At 43.5% G+C, this 24,279-nt stretch overlaps 1 protein-coding gene across 12 annotated transcripts; it reads left to right on the top strand.

The window, feature by feature from the left end:
- The first annotated feature begins 6,811 nt into the window (after positions 1 to 6,811).
- On the top strand, positions 6,812 to 14,776 carry LOC125551218 (uncharacterized). 12 transcript variants are annotated; one of them, XR_007302277.2, is made up of 7 exons: positions 6,813 to 7,164; positions 7,685 to 11,551; positions 11,666 to 11,882; positions 12,436 to 13,154; positions 13,327 to 13,408; positions 13,915 to 13,982; positions 14,696 to 14,776. XR_007302277.2 is itself a non-coding variant. In XM_087518242.1 (7 exons), exons 3-7 carry the CDS (start codon positions 11,700 to 11,702, stop codon positions 14,746 to 14,748), a joined length of 501 nt encoding a protein of 166 aa, XP_087374368.1. In that variant the 5' UTR covers positions 9,284 to 10,556; positions 11,420 to 11,551; positions 11,666 to 11,699; the 3' UTR covers positions 14,749 to 14,776. The 12 variants fall into 12 exon arrangements, 3 of the variants coding, with proteins under 3 accessions (XP_087374368.1, XP_048570331.2, XP_087374369.1); XM_087518242.1 differs by lacking the exon at positions 6,813 to 7,164 and having other exon boundaries at positions 9,284 to 10,556; positions 11,420 to 11,551; positions 13,045 to 13,154; positions 13,327 to 13,413; XR_007302273.2 differs by adding an exon at positions 7,390 to 7,533 and having other exon boundaries at positions 6,812 to 7,164; positions 7,685 to 13,154.
- Positions 14,777 to 24,279: the final 9,503 nt, after the last annotated feature.

Here is a 24,279-nt window from a genome sequence, read left to right on the forward strand (position 1 = left end):
TGAAAACTGGAGCATGCTGAAACAGATATCAAGTAGGCATGTTTACGAGCTCGATGCACTCACTACAGAGCAAGTCATGGCAAACTAAGCATACACCCATCAAGAATACACAAAATACAAGCTAGACATGGCAAGAACAATAACATAGCATGCACAGATCAACTACAACATCATCGGCAAAATCGCTAACAAGTAGACAATCTGCCCAGATTCACAAAATGACAAAAGTAGAGCTCGATTGACTCAAGCTAGGTTGCTCCATAATTGCAAACAAGGACATGGATGGATAGAGCACCACAAGATTAACAAAACATCCTTACTTATCATCCTCAAAAGGGGCACGGATCATTAGGAAACAACATGAACATATGGCCATATGAGATAAACAGATCAAGGACTTAGTGGAAATGCGAAGTCCCTGAAATCAGCATTACCAAGTGCCTCACTTTGCAAGCTTGTGCTAGTCACCACATACATCACAAAAATACATGGGTTGCACCTCTGGAAAGATGGCAAAACCCTTAACAAAACATATGTAGAGCTCAGGGGCATATCATGCACACAATAATCATGGCAAAAATGACAAATATCTAAATGGAGCAGCAGATCTGACAATTATCTCAACTAGCACTCTTCTAACAGCATTTCGGGCATCAAGATGAACTCAAATGAAAATGATGCAATGAGATGAAATGATGTACTCTCTGAGACGAACATTTTGATATGCTATATACCCAAAACGGAGCTACGGATGAGGAGTTACGGCACGATGAACAAGGGCATATGAACTAGGGTTAGGGAGAAAGCCAACCGTCGTTTTGGATCTCAGATCCAGATCCGGGGCACGTTTCCCGAGGTCTTGCCGGAGAACACGGAGCTCGCCGGACTTGGACCGGCCGGAGTTGGGGAAGGAGGCCGGGGCGGCTCGGCCCGGGCGGCGGCGGGGCGGCGCGGCGTCGGCGTCGAAGACGGCCGCGGTGGCACGGCGACGAGGGAGCTCGCCGGAGTTGGCTCCCGCCGGCGAGAGGAGGGGCGTCGGGCGCAGGAAGGCGGCGGCCGGGCGGCGAAGGGACGAGGCGGCGCGGGGCGGCGCCACTAGCCCGGTGGGTGGCTCGGGCGGGCCTCCCGCGGGCTCGCTGGGCCGTGCGGTGGAGCGCCGGGACAGGGACAGGTGGCGGTCGCTGAGAGGGCGCGGGCGGCGGCGGACGTTGTCCGGCGCCGGCGGACACGTCCGGCGCGCGGAGAGGAGCTGGGAGCTAGGGTTAGGGTCGACTTGATCCGAAATTTTCGGGGAGGAGGCTATATTTATAGGTAGAGGGAGCTAGGAGAGTCCAAATGAGGTGCGGTTTTCGGCCACGCGATCGTGATCGAACGCTCTAGATGATGGAGAGGGTTTTGGGCCAAATTGGAAGGGTGTTGGGCTGCAACAAACACGAGGCCTTTTTGGTCCCTCGGTTAACCGTTGGAGTATCAAACGAAGTCCAAATGATATGAAACTTGACAGGCGGTCTACCGGTAGTAAACCAAGGCCGCTTGGCAAGTCTCGGTCCAATCCGGAAATGTTTAATCCCCACACCGAAAGAAAGGTAGAAATGACCACCGAAAGAGAACGGAGCGCCGGAATGCAAAACGGACAACGGGGAAAATGCTCGAATGCATGAGATGAACACGTATGCAAATGCAATGCACATAAAGACATGATATGAGATGCATGACAACGATAACCACACACGGAGACAAAAACCCGAACCCGAGAAAATAAAATAACTTAAGGCCGGAAACGGCAAGAGTTGGAATACATATTGGGTAAATCATATCCGGGGTGTTACAACGACGAACTTTGGCAACGGTGCATACTCAGGGAGAACACTTTTACATTGAAATTTAGTGAGAGATCATCTTATAATGCTACCGTCAAACAAAGCAGAATAAGATGCATAAAGGATAAACATCGCATGCAATCAATATAAGTGATATGATATGGCCATCATCATCTTGTGCTTGTGATCTCCATCTCCGAAGCACCGTCATGATCACCATCGTCACCGGCACGACACCTTGATCTCCATCGTAGCATTGTTGTCGTCTCGCCAACTATTGCTTCTACGACTATCGCTACCGCTTAGTGATAAAGTAAAGCAATTACAGGGCGATTGCATTGCATACAGTAAAGCGACAACCATATGGCTCCTGCCAGTTGCCGATAACTCAGTTACAAAACATGATCATCTCATACAACAAAAATAGCATCATGTCTTGACCATATCACATCACAACATGCCCTGCAAAAACAAGTTAGACGTCCTCTACTTTGTTGTTGCAAATTTTACGTGGCTGTTATGGGCTGAGCAAGAACCGTTCTTACCTACGCATCAAAACCACAATGATAGTTCATCAAGTTAGTGCTATTTTAACCTTCACAAGGATCGGGCGTAGCCACACTCGATTCAACTAAAGTTGGAGAAACTGACACCCGTCAGCCACCTATGTGCAAAGCACGTCGGTAGAACCAGTCTTGAGTAAGCGTACACGTAATGTCGGTCCGGGCCGCTTCATCTAACAATACCGCCGAACCAAAGTATGACATGCTGGTAAGCAGTATGACTTGTATCGTCCACAACTCACTTGTGCTCTACTCGTGCATATAACATCTACGCATAAAACCTGGCTCGGATGTCACTGTTGGGGAACGTGTAATTTCAAAAAAAATCCTACGCACACGCAGGATCATGGTGATGCATAGCAACAAGAGGGGGGAGTGTTGTCCACGTACCCTCGTAGACCGTTAAGCGGAAGCGTTATGACAACGCGGTTGATGTAGTCGTACGTCTTCACGATCGACCGATCCTCAGTACCGAATGTACGGCACCTCCGCGTTCAGCACACGTTCAGCTCGTTGACGTCCCACGAACTCACGATCCAGTAGAGCTCGGGGAAGAGTTTTGTTAGCACGACGGTGTGATGACGATGTTGATGAAGCTACTGTGACAGGGCTTCGCCTAAGCACCGCTACAGTGTGACCGAGGTGGATTATGGTGGAGGGGGCACCGCACACGGCTGGGAGAGATCTTTGTGATCAACTTGTGTGTCTAGAGGTGCCCCCCTGCCCCTGTATATAAAGAAGCAAGGGGGAGGCTGGCCGACCCTTGTTGGTGCGCCAGGAGGAGGAATCCTTCTCCTAGTAGGAGTAGGATTCCCCTCTTTCCTACTCCTACTAGGAGGGGGAAAGGAAGGAGAGAAAGAGAAGGAAAGGGGGCGCCGCCCCTCTCCTAGTCCAATTCGGACAGAGGGGAGGAGGCGCGCTGCCTGCCCTAGGCCGGCCCCTCTCTCTTTCCCTTATGGCCCAACAAGGCCCATTAGCCCCTGGGGGGTTCCGGTAACCCCTCTGGTACTTCGGTAAAATCCCGATTTTACCCGGAACTCTTCTGATGTCCAAATGTAGGCTTTCAATATATCAATCTTCATGTCTCGACCATTTCAAGACTCCTCGTCATGTCCATGATCGTATCCGGGACTCGGAACTACCTTCGGTACATCAAAACATATAAACTCATAAAACCGATCGTCACAGAACTTTAAGCATGCGGACCCTACAGGTTCGAGAACTATGTAGACATGACTGAGACATGTCTCCGGTCAATAACCAATAGCGGAACCTGGATGCTCATATTGGTTCCTACATATTCTATGAAGATCTTTATCGGTCAAACCGCATAACACTATATGTTGTTCTCTTTGTCATCGGTATGTTACTTGCCCGAGATTCGATCGTCGGTATCCCAATACCTAGTTCAATCTCGTTACCGACAAGTCTCTTTACTCGTTTCGTAATGCACCATCTCGCAACTAACTCATTAGTTGCATTGCTTGCAAGGCTTATAGTGATGTGCATTACCGAGAGGGCCCAGAGATACCTCTCCGACAATTGGAGTGACAAATCCTAATCTTGATCTATGCCAACTCAACAAGTACCATCGGAGACACCTGTAGAGCACCTTTATAATCACCCAGTTACGTTGTGACGTTTGGTAGCACACAAAGTGTTCCTCCGGTATTCGGGAGTTGCATAATCTCATAGTCATAAGAACATGTATAAGTCATGAAGAAAGCAATAACAGTAAACAAAAACGATCAAGTGCTAAGCTAACAGAATGGATCAAGTCAATCACATCATTCTCCTAATGATGTGATCCCATTGATCAAATAACAACTCATGTCTATGGTTTGGAAACTTAACCATCTTTGATCAATGAGCTAGTCAATTAGAGGCATACTAGTGACATTATGTTTGTCTATGTATTCACACATGTATTGTGTTTTCGGTTAATACAATTCTAGCATGAATAATAAACATTTATCATGAAATAAGGAAATAAATAACAACTTTATTATTGCCCCTAGGGCATATTTCCTTCAACATACATGTGCACCGCCGGGAAGGAGAAGAAGCAGGACAAGGCAGTCGCGGGAGAACTGGTAGACACGATGAGGAGTCACGGGGGGGGGGGGGATGCCCGGAGGAGTCACGGTGAGGCGGCGCCACCTGGCAGGCTACACGGGTAGGCGGCGATCACGATCGAACTAGCTCAACCAGTACTTGAAATGATTGAGGACAAAACCATCCTAAAAAATATGACTTATCGGCTTGGACGTGTAAAAGTAGGAAAACACTTAATATGTGGTGTTTTATCCAGCTATCAATGAAAAGTGTACTATTTAATCTTACATTCTTAAGAAGTTCATCCCCACTACAAGGCATTCTTTCAACATGCAGATTGTCCACATCAACACATTGCCATGTCACCACTTCAGTTACAGATTACAATCTCACCCTGGCAATTACCTCTCCTGACTATCTCTCCGTCTCTCACGAGCCGATTGTGGTCCACTTCATGAATGCTCCTAGACCATTAATTTGTTAATATTTTAACCAGTGTACAGATAGCCTTGCAACAACACCTTCTATACTTTAAGTTCGGTGAATCAACTCGCCAATCCATACGTAAATACATCGCATTTACTCGCGTTGATCGTCTTATGTTCCGTCACCAATGGTCGCGTCCTTCCGATCACAAATACAGCCATACATGCATGTGAAACTGACTGAGGCATTAACCCATCCGTTTTCATCGATTGGTTTCCTTTTCGGTTCATCTTTTCAGTTTCCTACGTTAAATATCCTCCGTGCACTTCCACCATGGCCTACTACAAGGATAGGTTGCAGGCCAATGCTACAGCTTGCACGTCCAAAACAATTGAGGTCTGTTGATGCTTTGTACAACAGCACATCTTAGATCAACCAGGTCGCTCTCGTTTCAATCAAGTGCCCCCTCCAGACCCCCAAGCTGAAAATATTGCCAAGACGTGCCGTGAGCATCCATGAAATTTATATGTTCAACTCCTTGATGGCAGGTCTGAACATGCATTGGTCTGACGCAATTGTTGGGGCGTACTTCTGCTCGTGCATGTAAGGACCAGGTTTCCTATTCTTTCTGCTACTGAAGCCGCCTGTTGTTCTATATATGCAAGGACCAGGTTTGACGCAATTGTTGGGGCATACTCAACTCCTTGATGGCAGGTCTGAAGCCGCATGTTGTTCTATCTATGTAAGGACCAGGTTTCCTATTCTTTCTGCTACTGTTTTTTTTGCTGATTTATTCACCTCACTTTGGAGCTAGATTTCAGATTATAGTTTTAATTAAAGTATTGAAACAATATGTCAAGTTCCCTTCTATGATGTCTGCTGGGAGACGTCGTGTCGCCTTCTCTGCAACATGGTGGCCGCCTCCGTCGTGCTGCTACGCATGACACGCCATCGAGTACACCATCACCGTTAACGGGAGCCTCCCTTGTGGTGCCGCTAAGTGGGACACGCTGCCGGCTACGGCGTCTCCAGTACGCGGGAGAAGGCACAACACACAAGTACATGACATTTTTTCACAATTCTATATATAAAATTACAATCTTATCTTTATATTATAAATTTGTCTGGGGTTTTTATTAAGGGCAATAGAAAAATGTGGAAATAAGAAGTACTCGAACTGATTCGCAAAAAGATACTATAACTGAAAATGCTACTTCAGTACTGTATCTTTAAATTTATAAGAATTTCTGCATTCTTTTACAAATAAACGGGTTACTTTATTCTTGATTTTAAAAATATTATGGAAATGATGTCCAAGATTGGTGAAGCTAACCCTAACATTCATGAAAGTACAATTAGTGAATTAACATAGCGACAAGAACTGCCATGATGATATATAGATATACTCTAAATACCGCATGCACATATTTACCCACTTTGTGGTCAGTATATGTATCTAACATGGTTGATTTGTAGCTTACCAATATCTAATGAAAACAAAACATGTCAATAGTTATATATCCGGTTATTATACATTGTGAAAACCAAAAAAGATCCATGCGTTGTTGTCTTCCTACCAAGTCCCGCAACAAAGTGCGGGATATCATCTAGTTTAATAAAAAAAGTACTCCCTCTGTCCCATAATATAGGACGTTTTTGCAGTTTAAATTAAACTGCAAAAACATTAAAACCATTCAGCTGCGCATCAAAGACGCCTCCCGCGATAACCACGTCATCATAGCGTGGAAGACAAAACAGATCGCCGGGACAAAAACAAAACAGAACGCTGGGACAAAAACAAAACAGAGTCCAATCCCGCACGCAACCTCCTCCCCGTTCCTCTCGGACTGGGATCAGGTGACATGCCTACAGCATGTCACGCTGCAACATGCGGCCTCCCATCCGCCCTCCAATCTCCATCCAATGTTCCACAGTGATCCAAGGAAAAAATATATTCCCAAGCGATAAACTACACAGGCTTGGACCAAATCGTGGTGGTCTGCCCGCTCGGAACCAATTTGTGGCGGGGAAAAGGGGAGATTGGCGCCGAGCGTTGCCGCCGCAGAGGACAGGCAGGGCCGCGCCGCCGCCGAGGAGGACCCGCAGGGTCGCGCCGCCGCCGCCCCAGTGAAGCGCTCCGCCTCGCCGCGGTGGTAATCAGCGCCACCGAGCCCCCGCGGGAACCAGCTCCGCCAAGTCGCCGGGGAACCAGAAGAGCGCCGTCGTGCGCCGGGAAGCAGCGACTTGCCGCCGCGGTCCACGGAGGAGCGCCACCCTGACCACCACGTCTGATTTCCCAGGTCACCTTTCCTCTTCCTTCACATCAGTTTGATGCGTGCAGTTTGGGTTCAGAGTTAGCACGGTTTGGGTTAGTTTCGTTTCAGAATTAACTGATAATATGTGTAGTTCTATGACTTTGCATCAATATCATCGCTGCACCAAAACAAGTTAAATTATGTGTAGTTCTATGAGTTTGCAACAATGGCAAAGATTGCAGTCCACTAATTTATCATAGTATACTGCAGATTACTGTGAGACTGCATAATAGTATTTGGGGGACATGCTTAATTGGCATGTGCATTTGGCAGCTGCACAAAACTCTGGATAAACTCTGGATCCATCATTTTTCCTATGTAAACTAGATGGCATATTGAATCATCATATTCAGAGTGAGTGTGAGTAATTTATCTTTTATATATGAGTTGTTGTACCATCCTGACATGAATATACAGATATGTCTTGACATGTTGTACCATCCTTGCTACCGGAACCGAGAAGATTGCAGTCCACTAATTTATATACTTTGTTTTCGTTTTGCAGAATCAAATGTTGTGCAATGGCAGAAATTGGAAAGAGGACACCCAAAGTTGGTATGAGGTTCAGAGATTCGGAAGAGGCTTGGGAGTTTTGGGTAGATTATGGGGGTCACATCGGCTTTGATGTGAGGAAAAGATCCACAATCAAAAGCAGATGTGATGGTGTGATTACTTCACGCTGGTTTGTTTGTTCCAATGAAGGCCATCGAAGGAAAAACCAAACAGATCATGAGCCAAAGCGTATTAGAGCAGAAACAAGAACCAATTGTAAGGCTCATGTGATTGTTACATATGATCGAGTTGCCAACAATTTTGAAGTCACCGAAGTTGATTTGGATCACAATCACCGCCTTCAATTGCCACAAACCTGCCACTTGTTAGCATCACAAAGGAAGATTTCAGAAGTGCAAGCTTTCGAGATAGAAACAGCCGATGATTCTGGAATTATGCCAAAAGCTTCACATGAGTATGCTTGTCGTCTAGTTGGTGGCCCTAACAACCTTGGTTACACTTGTCGTGACCGAAAGAACCATTTGCGAAGCAAGCGGCAGCGGGAGTTGGCTTATGGACAGGCTGGAAGTATGTTGAATTATTTTCGTGACAAGCAGGCTGAGAATGCAGCATTCCAATACCATTTGCAGTTGGATAGTGAGGAGCATATAGCCAACATATTCTGGGTTGATGCTAAAATGCTACTTGACTATGCACACTTTGGCGATGTTGTCACATTTGACACTACATTTGGCACAAACAAAGAGTATAGGCCATTTGGTATTTTTCTTGGGCTGAACCAGTTCAGAAAAACAACCATTTTTGGTGCTGCATTGATGTTTGATGAAACACGTGACTCCTTTATATGGCTCTTTGAGACTTTTCTAGCCGCACATAATGGAAGGCAACCTAGAACTATCTATACAGATCAAGATGTTGCAATGGGAAAAGCCATAGAAAAGGTCTTCACAGAACCATATCATGGATTGTGCACCTTTCATATAATGCAAAATGCTGTCAAACACTTAACTTTTGTGAAGGGCGAAGAAAAAGATGAAGTAGAAGAGAGAGATGAAGTGGAGGGTGAAGAAAAAGAGCCTCATATTCTCACAGATTTTGGTACTTGTATGTATGGCTATGAAGACAAGGTTGCATTTGAAGAAGCGTTTGCCAATATGAGGCTCAAAGTGCATAAGCAAACTTGGTTAGATAGTATCTACAAGGTGAAAGAAAAATGGGCTGAATGTTATATGAGAGATGTCTTTAGCTTGGGAGTGAGAAGTACACAATTAAGTGAGAGCTTCAACAATGCATTGAAAAATCATTTGAAATCAGATTTTCATATTCTTCGATTCTTGATGCATTTTGAGAGGACAGTGGCAGTAAAAAGAAGAGCTGAGTTAGATTCTGAATACGATGCAATAAAGAATATACCAATAATTAAGATGAAGACTCCTATGTTGGTGGAAGCAAGCGAAGTATACACTCCGATTATTTTTGAGGCTTTCCAAGGTGAGTATGAAAGATCAATGGCTGCATGTTGTAGAGTATTGGATGGAAATAACAGATTTGTTGTTGCTATTGCGAGGTAAATTTGGTGCTTCAAGAGTGCAATAATATTATGAGTTTCACCCAGCTCTTGACGGCTGACCATGATAATCTGTTCTAGCATGGAAGCTCCTTAGATAATATTTTGTACATGGTGGTGATGATGATGATTATCTGTTCTAGCATGGAGCTTGTTAGATAGTATTTTGGACATGGTTAACTATAGTAGTATGGGGTTAACTATATTATTTTGTAGCCTAAGTGTACAAGCAAGTGGTACTGAATTTGAATGTATTGAGCTTTTGAATTACAAGCAGGCGGTACTGAATTTCAATCAAGTGATACTTAGTTTGTATTGTTAAATTACTGTTGTTTTTGTTGCTATATGACCGCTGTTTGCATACAGTTTTTTCCTTTTTTTTTATAGCTAAGTTTGAAATTTAATACTGAATTTCAATCAAGTGGTACTGAATTTGTATTGTTAAATTACTGCTGTTTTTGTTGCTATATGACTGCTGTTTGCATACAGTTTTTTTGTTTTTTTGTATAGCTAAGTTTGAAATTTTAATACTGAATTTCAATCAAGTGGTACTAAATTTGTATTGTTAAATTACTGCTGTTTTTGTTGCTACATGACTGCTGTTTGCATACAGTTTTTTGGTTTTTTTGTATAGCTAAGTTTGAAATTTAATTTATGCAAATTCGGTAAAAATAAATATAGCTACTGTTTTGTACTGTATAATGACTGAAAAGTTGGTGATTCTATTGAACAAACTCTGAAAAACAGTAGTCTGATGCATTAAGCCCGTGTAGTCTCGCCTGGGAATATATTTTTGCTTTGGATAGCTGTGGGACGTTGGATGGAGATTGGAGGGCGGATGGGAGGCCGCATGTTGCAGCGTGACATGCTGTAGGCATGTCACCTGATCCCAGTCCGTTCCTCTCTGCCCTGCGCCGTCCCCATCCTCTGTAGAAGGAGCACGGCTCTCGTCGATGTGCCTGGTGGGGATCCGGTGCATCCCCTCTCCACTCGCCTCCTCCTCTCCTGGGTCCCTGCGTTGCCGGCTCAGCCGCTTCTCCTGCGTCTTCTCCTCCCCGCTTCTCTCCTCCTAGTCGAGTCCTGGACCGGATCGGCGTCCGGCGCAGGAGGCTCGGGGTGGTCGCAGGTTCGGCGCCATCTCCTTCCTTCCCGTACACTGGATCAAACAGCCCGCGGCCTGGCGGTGCTGGCCTGGATCCGGAGGCAGATGGACCAGATCCTGGAGCTGGGCACGAAGGAGCTCGAGGTCGACGACTCCGGCTTCGTCCTCCTCCTCTGACGTCGCCACCTTGCTCAGGTCCAACACATCTATCCATCGCCCCAGTTTTTACCATTTCGTCGTGATTACCATCCCACGCCATCCATAGGGTGTGCCTTCTGCCCTTCTCACCACTCTGAACTCGGAGCAAGTGGAAATTGGGTTGGGGAAGTTTTTCGAGCTCGAAATTAAACCCAGTTCTAGAATAGTAGATGCTGGTGCTGAGATGGTCGGTAGGCAGTGGCACTCATAGGTCTCCATTGCTTCAAATCTATTTGGTTTTAGGTGATTTGGCACCCAAAACTCACAACACTGTTGCTACACATCAGTTCAGGAATCAAGGCAAATAGCGGTATTTCCCTTTGGGGTGAATGGACGAACTGATTATGGGAAGACCAACCAAGTAGTTTATACAATACTCACAATTTCTCACACTTCCAGCGAATTAAACTGAAACTGACGATTAGATGTGCCTTCTCTCATTCGTACATTGTTTGGGGGTTTGGTTTGAGAAGTGGGTTGCGGCACTCATGATTTTGCTTGTTTCAGGGATGGAATGAATTGGGGGTCAGCATCTAACACACACACACACACACACACACACACACACACACAGAGCGCGCGCGCACACGCGCGCACACGCACGCACGCGCACGCACACACAGAGAGGGAGAGAGAGAGGATAATTCTGTTTATTACGTCAACCATGTAGTAGAAACCAGATAGAACTAAACAGCTAGGGTTTTGAAGTTGACTCGGTAGCTGAATCATGGTCCATGAATTTGTGTAAAACGACAAGTGTGCTACTGAATTAAAATTCTACCTGTTCATTCCATTGCCCAGTTACCATCTGAAAGGTTCTATTTTGCCACCGCAACTCTAATTAGATTGTTATAGTTCAGACTAAGGGGATCAAGATTAGTCATCTGTTAGCTATGTACTATGGACCTCAACAGTAGCTGAGTAGCTACGTAGCTAATCATTGATCTTGTCTTGGGTGAAAGGCTGGCGTTTGTTAATTCAGATACTGAAAGGTAACCCGCACTGACTTTATTTGTTTACTTTCCTTCTGAAATCTTATTTGCTTAGCTTCTATTGACGACATTTCTAATCTTTTATCTTCGTCGGCAAACTCAACTGCATCTCAGTTTTCTATTCCCATTTCCTGGATTGCGGGTCCTGATGCGCAAGATTCTTCTGTTTGCTATGGGTCCTGGACGATGGCAAGCATTGACGTGCGTACGCCGTTGCAACAGCCACACCTCAACCCTCCCGACGCACGCAATAATCAGCGGTGCCAAAATGATTTGGTGTTTGCAAAGGTCGCTTTTGTTGCATTTTCTACGTGAGAAACCATCTCAGGCTGTAAGTTTGCACAGCCTGGACACTTCACTTGCATATCTTGTTAGTTACCGATTGGACTATACGTAATTATGTTCACTTATATATAACAAGAGTTACTTTACCCAACTCCCAAGGAAATTGATAAAAAAAAACATGTCTGCATACTAAATGTTCTTGCAAATCTTGTTCTCAGATTGTCAATTGAAGGCGACCACGAAATATTCTCATGTTCTTTTATAATGTTTATTTGGGGATTAAAATCTTGATAATTAGATGTACTGCTTCGCTTCATATGTAATTTCCCTCATGCCTTCTAATCCGTTCAGATGACTAGCTATTATCCACATTAGGTTTTGCTCTATCTAATTGGTCGTTCAATTAGTCAAATAGCCGTTTCATTTTTATTATGCTGACACAAGATCTGTCTCTGTTCTAAGATTTAGTTTCTGGTCACTTTTTGTGAGGTTTTTCATCAAAGATTCTCTTTAAACTCCTATTTTATACCTTTCTTTATGGTTCTTTGCATGGAAGTACTCTGTCTTCTTGCTTATATTATTCTTCTGCTATCATACAGATTTGGATGCACCTGCACAGTACTGATAGTACATGAAATTCATCAACCTGCTATTGCCGCAACCAACCAAAATTTGCTCTAACAGAGTGATGAATACAATATGCATGCTAAGCTTTCTTCAAATTATGCTAATTGATCTTAAAAAGCTGGCTACTGGTGTTATTTGCTGCAATTTATTTCTGACAGCCAGGTAGACTTGGAATGCTTTCGTAATGCAATTTATTTCTGACAGACAAGCTATGCTAATTGATCTTGAAAAGCTGGCTACTGGTGTTATCTGCTTTGTGGAAGGCTGTTAGCATTAAACTTTAGTGCTCGCCTGTTCATCATAGTCTCATTCCCTAGATAATTAATGAGGCATGAAAAATAGGTGAAATTGCAGGAAAATTGAAGATGGGAACACGATTCATTTTGTCAATGGGAACATCTACTATTACAGATACACTTTCTGTATTCTACCTATCGATGGCGTAATGTTTGAATATCAAGTCATTTCTTTTTGTCATTAGCAGTTGCTCTTATTTATGTTCATATTCCAAGTATGCATATGCTGCTCCGGTGGTGTTTTATTAGTTGATTGGCATATATGGATCTCTCCATGTTTATTAGTTGATCTCCAACCCCTACTCTGCTGTGGTTCTGTGGGAGCAAGAAGAACATGCATGCTTTCTCTCTACATCTAGGGTCCATACGGCCAGATTGACGGGCCTAAACTCTGGGTGAGCTCCTCCATGATCCGATCTATTTCTTACCTTGCTGGTTGTGTCATATGGCTATTAGCATTTGATTGATAAATATTTCAGTTTTACTGAATGATCTTGCTTTCCCATCTGCACCTTGAGTTGATCTGTTCTTTCATGTTTACTTACTTTTGCTACTATTCTTGTCCAGCTCAAAGGTTTCTTTCAAGAATCATGAGAGAACATTCAAGGAGTGGATTATTTGGAAATTAGAACCTTCAGATTTCTTAGAAGTGAGGTTACTTTCCAACTAGAATTATAGGCAAGCATTGGTCTTTAATTTGGAAGTGATTATCATGTCTAAGAAGGGAGATCAACCCGGTTTGGTGTACATGATGTATGATCCTTTTTTTATTGATTTCTTATACTATATGTCGACATGACTTATTTCACTCAATTTTCTTTTTTTACACCATACTTCATGCGGTAGCCATACAAGATCATTTATTATACTATTGTACTATCATATTACAAAATCATTATGCTAGATATAGATGGATTAACATGAAGATAATTCCTTTTGTTCTGTTTTTTCACTAGACATAGATGCTATTTATGCTTCTTTAGCAGTGACATCATAGTCAACTTGCATTTTCTGTCTTCTAGCTACACTGCCAAATCCAACAACTTTGATTTGTTCGTACCATTAGGCTGTAAGGAAATATTACTATATGTAACATGTTTTTTTCTTAAGCTACTGTTGTTGCTTCTCATGTCTGAAATATATTTCTTGATGCAGCTTCACTTGGATTTATGTGAATATAAGCATAAGAGGTCTAGTGGCAATGCTACAAAATCACTGCAGGCGTGAGTATCCGGATTGCACTGCTGCTGGCCGTTTCTTGCGATTGCGTACAACAGGCTTCTGACAAAGCCAAGTCATGGCCTCATTAGGCCCCCTTTTCCAGCCAAACTGAAAGCACTTCATGTTAGCTTGTATTCGCTTTTGGATTAACTACAATGCATTGTACCCATCCATGCTCCAGGGCGAGTCGTACATATCCTCGTTAGATGTACCAATGCCTATGATGGTTCTGAACTCTAATAATATAGTATCGTATGTTTGATCGATGTTCTACTATTAGATCATAATGTTATAGCATATGCCCATATTGATGTACATGAGTTAGACTAATGACGAAACATGGCAGCCGAATGTGCCGAGACAAGATAAATGCGCACATGCCTTCTCGTAAAAGTTTGATACACTTTTCAAGAAAACGAACTTTGGTTAATCATTAAGCTATAACTTTTCTCATATTTGAACAACAAGGTTATTTGAGTTCTTCTAAAAAAGTGGCAATGTTAAAAAAATGGTTATTTTGTGTAACTTTTGCAAACTTTGTGGAAAGAAGCTGCAAATAACTGATTTCGCTGTCAAGTCTACAGTCCAATGTTAATCTAGAGGGTGGAATCTTTAAACTTCGTTGATGCTTTCTTGTCCGTTTTGATCTAATATCTGTCTGGTGTGGTTTGTATAAAACTTATGGTGGTATAATTAGTTTTGCTTTTTCTTGCAGGATATAATAACGTTGTAGATAGACGGAGACTGAATCAGTTGACACCACTTTGATGTCTATCGAGCCAATGGGACAACAAAGGTAGTTCCTTTGCACAATTTGAAGAATGTTATTTCATATTGCATTATATGTCTGACTCATTTCAGTGGGCATTCAATTAATTTGAGGCATCCTTTCCTAGGATCTTACCTTGATATTCCTCTATTTTCTCCTATTTGTCCCATGCTTTTTTAAGAACTGAAATAAATATAACCAGTGTTACAAATGTTTGCTGAGGAAAAGTCCTTGCAGAAAAGAAGAACCGGAAGCAGGTTATCTATCTTCACGAGCAAGTTGGCGTCTGTAAACCTTCACCGGAGCCATTCCAGCTCTTTCAGAGCCACAAGGTGAGCCGGAAGTCAGTGTATGTTTGAACGAGCACACTCGCTTCTCTCAGAATTCATATAATCATTAGAAGCTCAGAACCAGTCATGCCAAAGATATGAAGTGGAACTCATTTGCAGGCAAGGAAGTTGAGGAACCAAGACCCCAACGGTGCGGAGCAGTTTGCCATCGAGAGGACTAGGGCTACCATAAGGGACCTGTAGACCAAGCTCAACATCTCTCTCGTGCCTCCATCAACACCGTGTCCTGGAGGGTCGTCACCGTCCGCGACGACGAGCTACTGCCGCAGCTTTGCCAGCCGCACGGTTAGAGGGAGGCATCAAGGGCCTGCCACCGCTCCCGGGGCCGATGTGCGTGTAATTTCTATTAATGTATCTTATGTTGCCAAACAACAACATGCTCCTGTCAATGCTATATCATTGTGGGCGTGGCATTTTTCTTCATCAGGTGATATTCCAATATACAATAAGTTCCATCAAGAATTGCATGTACATGTGCTGCTATCCTGATCCAAAAAGGAAAGTAAAAAGGGCGTTCATCTACCTGGCACCGCCCAGATGCCCCTCAAACGGCGTGCCACGGACGTGCCCCAACTACTAGTCTTATACTCCCTCTGGGGCACTACTAGTCTTATACTCCCTCTGTCTAGGTGTATTAGTCATCTAAGAAGGTGCATCGCAACCTAGTGATGAGGACATCAATACCATTGTTACACCCACAGCCCCTACTGTTACATATACTGGACCAATTACTAGAGCTCGCGCACGCCAATTAAATTACCAGGTACTTTCGTTTCTTGGTAATGATTCTAATGTTCATGAGATTATGATGCTGCCTAAATTGGATACATTTGTTTTGCTTACAAATGAAGGTCCTAGCATGGAGAAGGATGAACATTGGAGCAAGAACACGAATGGAGTTGATGGCATGCGCAAGGGGATCAAGAACGGAGTTACAAGTGATGATTTCAGGACTTTGAAGCCGCCATAAGGAGTGCATGAAGCCTTGGACGAAATACACAAGATGCCACTTCATAATATTCGTCCATAGGCTATTCTAGGTGCTGCGTCACCTTATTAATGGGCCAGGCCCATGTAATTTCGAAATACTTAAGTATAGGCTATTTTTAGAGTCCGTATGTGTGGGGAAACAAGAGTTAGGGTTGGTTTCGGACCCCACCCTCAAGGGCCACGAAATTCCCCTCTCTTCCTCCATATATACAGCCCTTAGGGCGTCGTTTAGACTTGGGTTTTGTTTAGATTAAAAGTTCGCCATAGCTGCAACTTCGCGTACTTCGTTTGTGTCCAACGACCAGACCAAGACGTCACAGAACCCCACCTTGATCAATAAAGCTTTCATCTTATATTCGCAATATCCAGATTGCAATCTCAGTTTCTTGCTTGTTCTTCGTTTGCTCGCAGGAAACAGGCCCTCGTGGTCAGGTTGATCGTGCTCCGGCGTGGTCAATAACCCCTCGGAAGTTGGTTTAGCGATTGCTAAGGCGCGACGTCTCGCACGTTCGTAGTCGGATCGTCAAGGTCGACTCCCACAGAAAACGATAGCCACCATCTCATCGAAACATCGGGACACCTTAGCCCCTATCAAGTGGTATCAGATTTCCAGGTTGCTCGGTGAGATTTTACAGTTTTTCGTAGATTAGATCGAGTCTGTTCTTCATACCTACAGTCCACGAAAAAGCCACACAAAAAAAAATTAGGGTTAGTTCATCATATCCGAACCAATCTGAGCCTTTGCATAATCTTTTTAGGGTTTTTGCTTTGTTGAATTTGCGGTTGCATCGTCGTGTCAAGTTGCTGTTCTTAGAGTCTAGTCTTTTAGAGTTTCGAGTTCTGGTCACAAGTTGTCACGCCGCCGCCGCACCATTATCATCGCCCATCTACCACTTTTGCTTATCCGCCACCGCTCTGAATCCATATCCATATATCCACCACCAATCCGAGTTCTTCTCATATTAGGTTTGTTCTTGAGATCAATCTCAATTCCGATTCGTGTTTCCTTGCCTGCGTAGGTGTCGGAAAAAAAAAAAAAAAAAAAAGAGTCTGGAGACCCCCGGGCAGTTTTTAGGCCAAAATTTTCACGGGCAAAAATATTTTTTCCCTATCCTATTTTTAGGCTTTTCTGAGTCTTTTGAGCCACGTGCCATCATAGTGATTTTTTGTCGCACTTTTTCGTCGTCGCTGCCCTGATTTCCGAAAAAAAAAAGTGAAAAAAAAATTTCGTGCCCATCCTATCAGTTTGACGAGGGAAGAGTTTTGAGACACTCGCCATTATAATAATTTTTCGCAAAAAAAAAAAAAAAGAGGAGCGCAAAAAAAAAAAGAGGAGCGCAAAAAAAAAAAAAAGAGGAGCGCAAAAAAAAAGCGAAAAAAAAAAGTTCCGGAGTGTGCTTTTCCCTTATTTACGTGCAGCGCCGTGATTTTGTTAGTGTTCTAGGCTCGCGTCTCTAGCACGGTCTAGCCTAGGACCAGCACAGTACCGTCGTTGAGCGTTTATTCAACTTTGCATCTCTGAATTGATTATTGCTGACCCTTTTTGCTACCATACTATAAGCCTTCCCAGCTCCACATACATCTACGTCGTGCGTTTGACTCTCCCTGGCAATCGCTCTATCCAAGCTTTTGAGCGTTTTTGACTACAACGGTTGCCGATCACCGCCTGCTGCTGGGTAAGAACTGGTAAGAATTTGAGATTTGCTTGACGGATTTGTGACACCCGCCACCACCACCTCTTGTTAGTATTCTGTAGGATCATATTCTTGTGTGTTTTCTATTGTTGCTAACCATGGCAGGATCACAAGCCGACGAGACTGACTGGGAGAACATGACGAATCAGGAGTTGCATGATAAATTTCAGCAAATGATGAATGGACAGGTGCAGGATGTGCTAAACAGATTTGAAGAGGCCATGGAGAAGATAGATGACATGGAGAAGACGTTCGAAACAAAGCTCGATGACAGGTTTAATGAATTGCTCGCGCGTCTTCCACCACCACCATCGGCTGCACCTAACGCACCTCTACAACAACAACAACGACGACTACCTACACATCGTGAAACAGCCCTCCGCCGAGCGAGCCGTCTCCCTCTTGCACCTGGCCAAACTGTTGGTGCTGCTGTTGCTACTTCTGTGGCTCCTGCTGCTGATGCGGAGGAGGATGATTTTGCTGGCGATTACGAGGATGAGGTTGATCAAAATCAGAACTACGTGCCACCACCAGCACAGCAACCATCAGGTCGTCCACATGCAAATAATGGCAATGGTAGGGCTCACCCTCAGGTACGAGATCATGACCATCTCCCTAAACTAAAATTGAATATTCCACCATTTGAGGGTAGATATGTTCCTGATATATATCTTACTTGGGAGTTAGAAACTGAACAACGATTTACATGTTTACAATATCCCGAGGAGAGACGTGTTCCTGCTGCTGTTTGTGCATTCACTAGTTTTGCATGTGTTTGGTGGTCTGAGCATTGTAGATTATATCCCATTCCTGCTACTTGGGCTGCTTTGAAAACTGCTATGCGTACTCGTTGGGTTCCACCATATTATCAACGTGAATTACTTCAAAAATTGCAGCGCTTAAGACAGGGAAAAAATTCTGTAGAAGAATATTATCAGGAATTACAAACTGGCATGATTAGATGTGGTATTGTTGAGGAGAATGAAGCTATGCTTGCACGTTTTATGGGTGGATTAAATAGAGAGATTCAGACGATTCTAGAGTATAAGGAGTATACTAATATCACTCGTTTATTCCATCTTGCTTGTAAAGCTGAACGTGAAGTGCAGGATCGACAGGCATTGGCGCGGACTAACTTTTCTGCAGGTCGACCTTCTTCATGGACACCACGTGCATCATCTACTTCCACACGTTCTGCTTCACCGGCGCCTCCGTCGGCTGCCACCTCCAACCGTGATACAATAAAGCAGGCACAATCACCACTATCTGCCAAGAGCACACCTTCTGGGCCTGCAAAGAGCTCTTCTTCATCCATGGCATCAACAGGGCAGACACATGATATTATTTGTCGATGTTGCAAGGGTGGAGGTCATTATGCGAGAGAATGCCCATCTAAGCGTGTGATGATTGTTACTGAGGATGGTGGGTATGAGTCCGCTAGTGACTATGATGAGGAGACTTTGGCTCTTATTACACGTGACGAACACGGTGGAGACGATTCTGATCATGAGACGCAATACATGGCTCCTGAAGATGCTGACAGGTATGAATGTTTAGTTGCTCAACGTGTTTTGAGTGTGCAGGTTACACAAGCTGAGCAAAATCAGAAGCATAATTTGTTCCATACAAAGGGAGTTGTGAAGGAACGTTCTGTTCGCGTGATCATAGATGGAGGGAGTTGCAACAACTTGGCTAGCATCGAGATGGTGGAGAAGCTATCTCTCACCACAAGACCACATCCACATCCTTACTACATCCAATGGTTCAACAACAGCGGCAAGGTTAAGGTAACACGTACTGTTCGTGTGCATTTTAGTATCTCTACATATGCTGATTATGTTGATTGTGATGTGGTACCTATGCAAGCATGTTCCTTATTACTTGGTAGACCATGGCAATTTGATAAAAATTCTATTCACCATGGTAGAAACAATCAGTATACTCTTGTTCATAAGGATAAAAATATTACTTTGCTTCCTATGACTCCTGATTCCATTTTGAAAGATGATATTAATAGAGCTAATAAAGCAAAACAGGAGAAAACTAAGAGTGAAAATCAGATTGTGGCAAAAGAATTTGAGCAACAAATGCAGCCTCATAATAATAAACAATCTAGTGTTGCTTCTGAAATTAAATTGAAAAGTGCATGTTTACTTGCCACCAAATCTGATATTGATGATCTAGATTTTAGCAAATCTGTTTGCTATGCTTTTGTGTGCAAAGAGGCATTATTTTCATTCGAGGACGCGCCTTCCTCTTTGCCTCCTGCTGTCACTAACATTTTGCAGGAGTTCGCCGACGTCTTTCCACAAGACGTGCCACCAGGATTACCACCTATTCGCGGGATTGAGCATCAAATTGACTTAATTCCCGGTGCATCATTACCCAACCGTGCACCATACCGTACCAATCCAGAGGAGACGAAGGAGATTATGCGTCAAGTACAAGAACTGCTCGACAAAGGTTATATACGCGAATCCCTTAGTCCTTGTGCTGTTCCTATCATTTTAGTGCCGAAAAAGGATGGTACGTCGCGTATGTGCGTTGATTGTAGAGGCATTAATAATATTACTATTCGTTATCGTCATCCTATTCCTAGGCTAGATGATATGCTTGATGAATTGAGTGGCTCTACAATATTCTCCAAAGTTGATTTGCGTAGTGGTTACCATCAAATTCGTATGAAATTGGGAGATGAATGGAAAACAGCATTTAAAACTAAGTTTGGATTATATGAGTGGTTAGTCATGCCTTTTGGGTTAACTAATGCACCTAGTACTTTCATGAGGTTAATGAACGAAGTTTTACGTGCCTTCATTGGACGATTTGTGGTAGTTTACTTTGATGACATATTGATTTATAGCAAATCTTTGGAGGACCATTTGGAACATTTACGTGCTGTTTTTATTGCTCTACGTGATGCACGTTTGTTTGGTAATCTTGGAAAGTGCACCTTTTGCACCGACCAGTATCTTTTCTTGGCTATGTTGTTACTCCACAGGGAATTGAAGTTGATAAAGCCAAGATTGAAGCTATTGAGAGTTGGCCGCAGCCCAAAACGGTCACACAAGTGAGGAGTTTCCTTGGCCTCGCTGGTTTCTATAGGCGTTTTGTGAGAAATTTCAGCACCATTGCTGCACCTCTCAACGAGCTTACAAAGAAGGATGTACCTTTTGTTTGGGGTACCGCACAGGAAGAAGCCTTCACGGTATTGAAAAATAAGTTAACACATGCTCCTTTACTCCAACTTCCTAATTTCAATAAGACTTTTGAGCTTGAATGTGATGCTAGTGGAATTGGATTAGGAGGTGTGTTATTACAAGATGGAAAACCTGTTGCATACTTTTCTGAAAAATTGAGTGGGCCTAGTCTGAACTATTCTACTTATGATAAAGAATTATATGCTCTTGTTCGGACCTTAGAAACATGGCAACATTATTTATGGCCCAAGGAATTTGTTATACATTCTGATCATGAATCTTTGAAACACATTAAAAGTCAAGCAAAACTGAACCGTAGATATGCTAAATGGGTTGAATTCATTGAGACTTTCCCTTATGTCATTAAACACAAGAAGGGTAAAGAAAATGTTATTGCTGATGCCTTGTCTCGTCGTTATACTATGCTTTCACAACTTGACTTTAAAATATTTGGTTTGGAGACCATCAAGGATCAATATGTTAATGATGCTGAATTTAAAGATGTATTGCAAAATTGTAAGGAAGGGAGAACTTGGAACAAGTTCGTTCTTAACGATGGATTTGTGTTTCGTGCTAACAAGCTATGCATTCCAGCTAGCTCCGTTCGTCTTTTGTTATTGCAGGAGGCGCATGGAGGAGGATTAATGGGACACTTTGGCGTCAAGAAGACGGAGGATATACTTGCTACACATTTCTTTTGGCCAAAGATGAGACGGGATGTTGAGCGTTTTGTTGCTCGCTGCACTACATGTCAAAGAGCTAAGTCACGACTCAATCCTCATGGTTTATATATGCCTTTGCCTGTACCTAGTGTTCCTTGGGAGGATATATCTATGGACTTTGTTTTAGGTTTACCTCGAACAAAGAAGGGGAGGGATAGCATATTTGTTGTCGTGGATAGGTTCTCGAAAATGGCACACTTTATACCATGTCATAAAAGCGATGATGCTGTTAATGTTGCTGATTTGTTCTTTCGTGAAATTATTCGCTTACATGGTGTGCCAAATACTATTGTTTCAGATCGTGATACTAAATTTCTTAGCCACTTTTGGAGATGTTTATGGGCTAAGTTGGGGACTAAGCTGCTTTTTAGTACTACTTGTCACAACCAAACTGATGGACAAACTGAAGTAGTCAATAGAACATTGTCTACTATGCTTAGGGCTGTTTTGAAGAATAACAAGAAAATGTGCGAAGAATGCTTGCCTCATATTGAATTTGCTTATAATCGTTCATTGCATTCTACTACTAAGATGTGCCCTTTTGAAATTGTGTATGGTTTCCTACCTCGTGCACCTATTGATTTGTTGCCTCTTCCATCTTCGGAGAAGGTTAATTTTGATGCTAAAGAACGTTCTGAATTGATTTTAAAAATGCATGAGTTAACTAAGGAAAACATTGAGCGTATGAATGTTAAATATAAACTTGCTGGAGATAAGGGTAGAAAACATGTTGTGTTTGCACCTGGAGATCTTGTTTGGTTACATTTGCGTAAAGATAGATTTCCTAATCTGCGCAAATCAAAGCTAATGCCACGTGCTGATGGTCCTTTTAAGGTTTTAGAGAAAATAAATGATAATGCATATAAACTTGAGCTACCTGCAGATTTTGGGGTTAGTCCCACTTTTAACATTGCAGATTTGAAGCCTTATTTGGGTGAGGAAGATGAGCTTCCGTCGAGGACGACTTCATTTCAAGAAGGGGAGGATGATGAGGACATCAATACCATTGTTACACCCACAGCCCCTACTGTTACATATACTGGACCAATTACTAGAGCTCGCGCACGCCAATTAAATTACCAGGTACTTTCGTTTCTTGGTAATGATTCTAATGTTCATGAGATTATGATGCTGCCTAAATTGGATACATTTGTTTTGCTTACAAATGAAGGTCCTAGCATGGAGAAGGATGAACATTGGAGCAAGAACACGAATGGAGTTGATGGCATGCGCAAGGGGATCAAGAACGGAGTTACAAGTGATGATTTCAGGACTTTGAAGCCGCCATAAGGAGTGCATGAAGCCTTGGACGAAATACACAAGATGCCACTTCATAATATTCGTCCATAGGCTATTCTAGGTGCTGCGTCACCTTATTAATGGGCCAGGCCCATGTAATTTCGAAATACTTAAGTATAGGCTATTTTTAGAGTCCGTATGTGTGGGGAAACAAGAGTTAGGGTTGGTTTCGGACCCCACCCTCAAGGGCCACGAAATTCCCCTCTCTTCCTCCATATATACAGCCCTTAGGGCGTCGTTTAGACTTGGGTTTTGTTTAGATTAAAAGTTCGCCATAGCTGCAACTTCGCGTACTTCGTTTGTGTCCAACGACCAGACCAAGACGTCACAGAACCCCACCTTGATCAATAAAGCTTTCATCTTATATTCGCAATATCCAGATTGCAATCTCAGTTTCTTGCTTGTTCTTCGTTTGCTCGCAGGAAACAGGCCCTCGTGGTCAGGTTGATCGTGCTCCGGCGTGGTCAATAACCCCTCGGAAGTTGGTTTAGCGATTGCTAAGGCGCGACGTCTCGCACGTTCGTAGTCGGATCGTCAAGGTCGACTCCCACAGAAAACGATAGCCACCATCTCATCGAAACATCGGGACACCTTAGCCCCTATCACCTAGGCATGTAGAGATTGAGCTAGGAGGAGAACTGAACCGTAGATCAAGCCGATCACATTGCTCTTTTTCCAACTGAAAACGTGCTATTAATTAGGGAGATTAAAGCCGTGGTGGTTCGGCTAATGCATGCAGCCCATGGTCGCTTCAAATCCCAATCAGCACACCACGCAAACGGCATGCATTGGTCACTGTAATTAAGAGATGGGTCTAATTACTACACATGCAACTAGTATTAGTGCTTGGCGCCTTAGCGTTTTGGGAAATTTTTATTTTAGTTAGATGCCCAATACACCGAGACGGAGGGAGTATTATAGGATAGAGTAGTATGTTATTTAAAACAAAACATAATCTAGCCAACTCGCTCCCAGAATGCTCCCCCGATGGCTTCCTTCGCTAGCCGTTCGACGAGGGCGTGTGGGCCGGCGCTGTATCCACTTGGATCGAAACGGCTGGGTGTTGCTTTTTCCGGTGCGCGGGCGCGAGGCAGCCGCTCGTGCCGCGCCGCGTGCGCGCGAGAAACCCACGTCGCTGCACTGTCTATTCTTCTGTTACCTGTGCTGCTGCGCTGGACCGATGACGGGTAGACCTGTGCTGCTGCTGGCCCCGCTCCTCGGTTGAACTGGTTGCACGTCCCACGGTGTTTCTCTCGGGTCAAACGTGTCTGGGGC

Source organism: Triticum urartu, chromosome 4A, assembly GCF_056163025.1.
Source record: "Triticum urartu cultivar PI428250 chromosome 4A, HENAU_Tu73, whole genome shotgun sequence".
Classification (NCBI taxonomy): domain Eukaryota; kingdom Viridiplantae; phylum Streptophyta; class Magnoliopsida; order Poales; family Poaceae; genus Triticum; species Triticum urartu.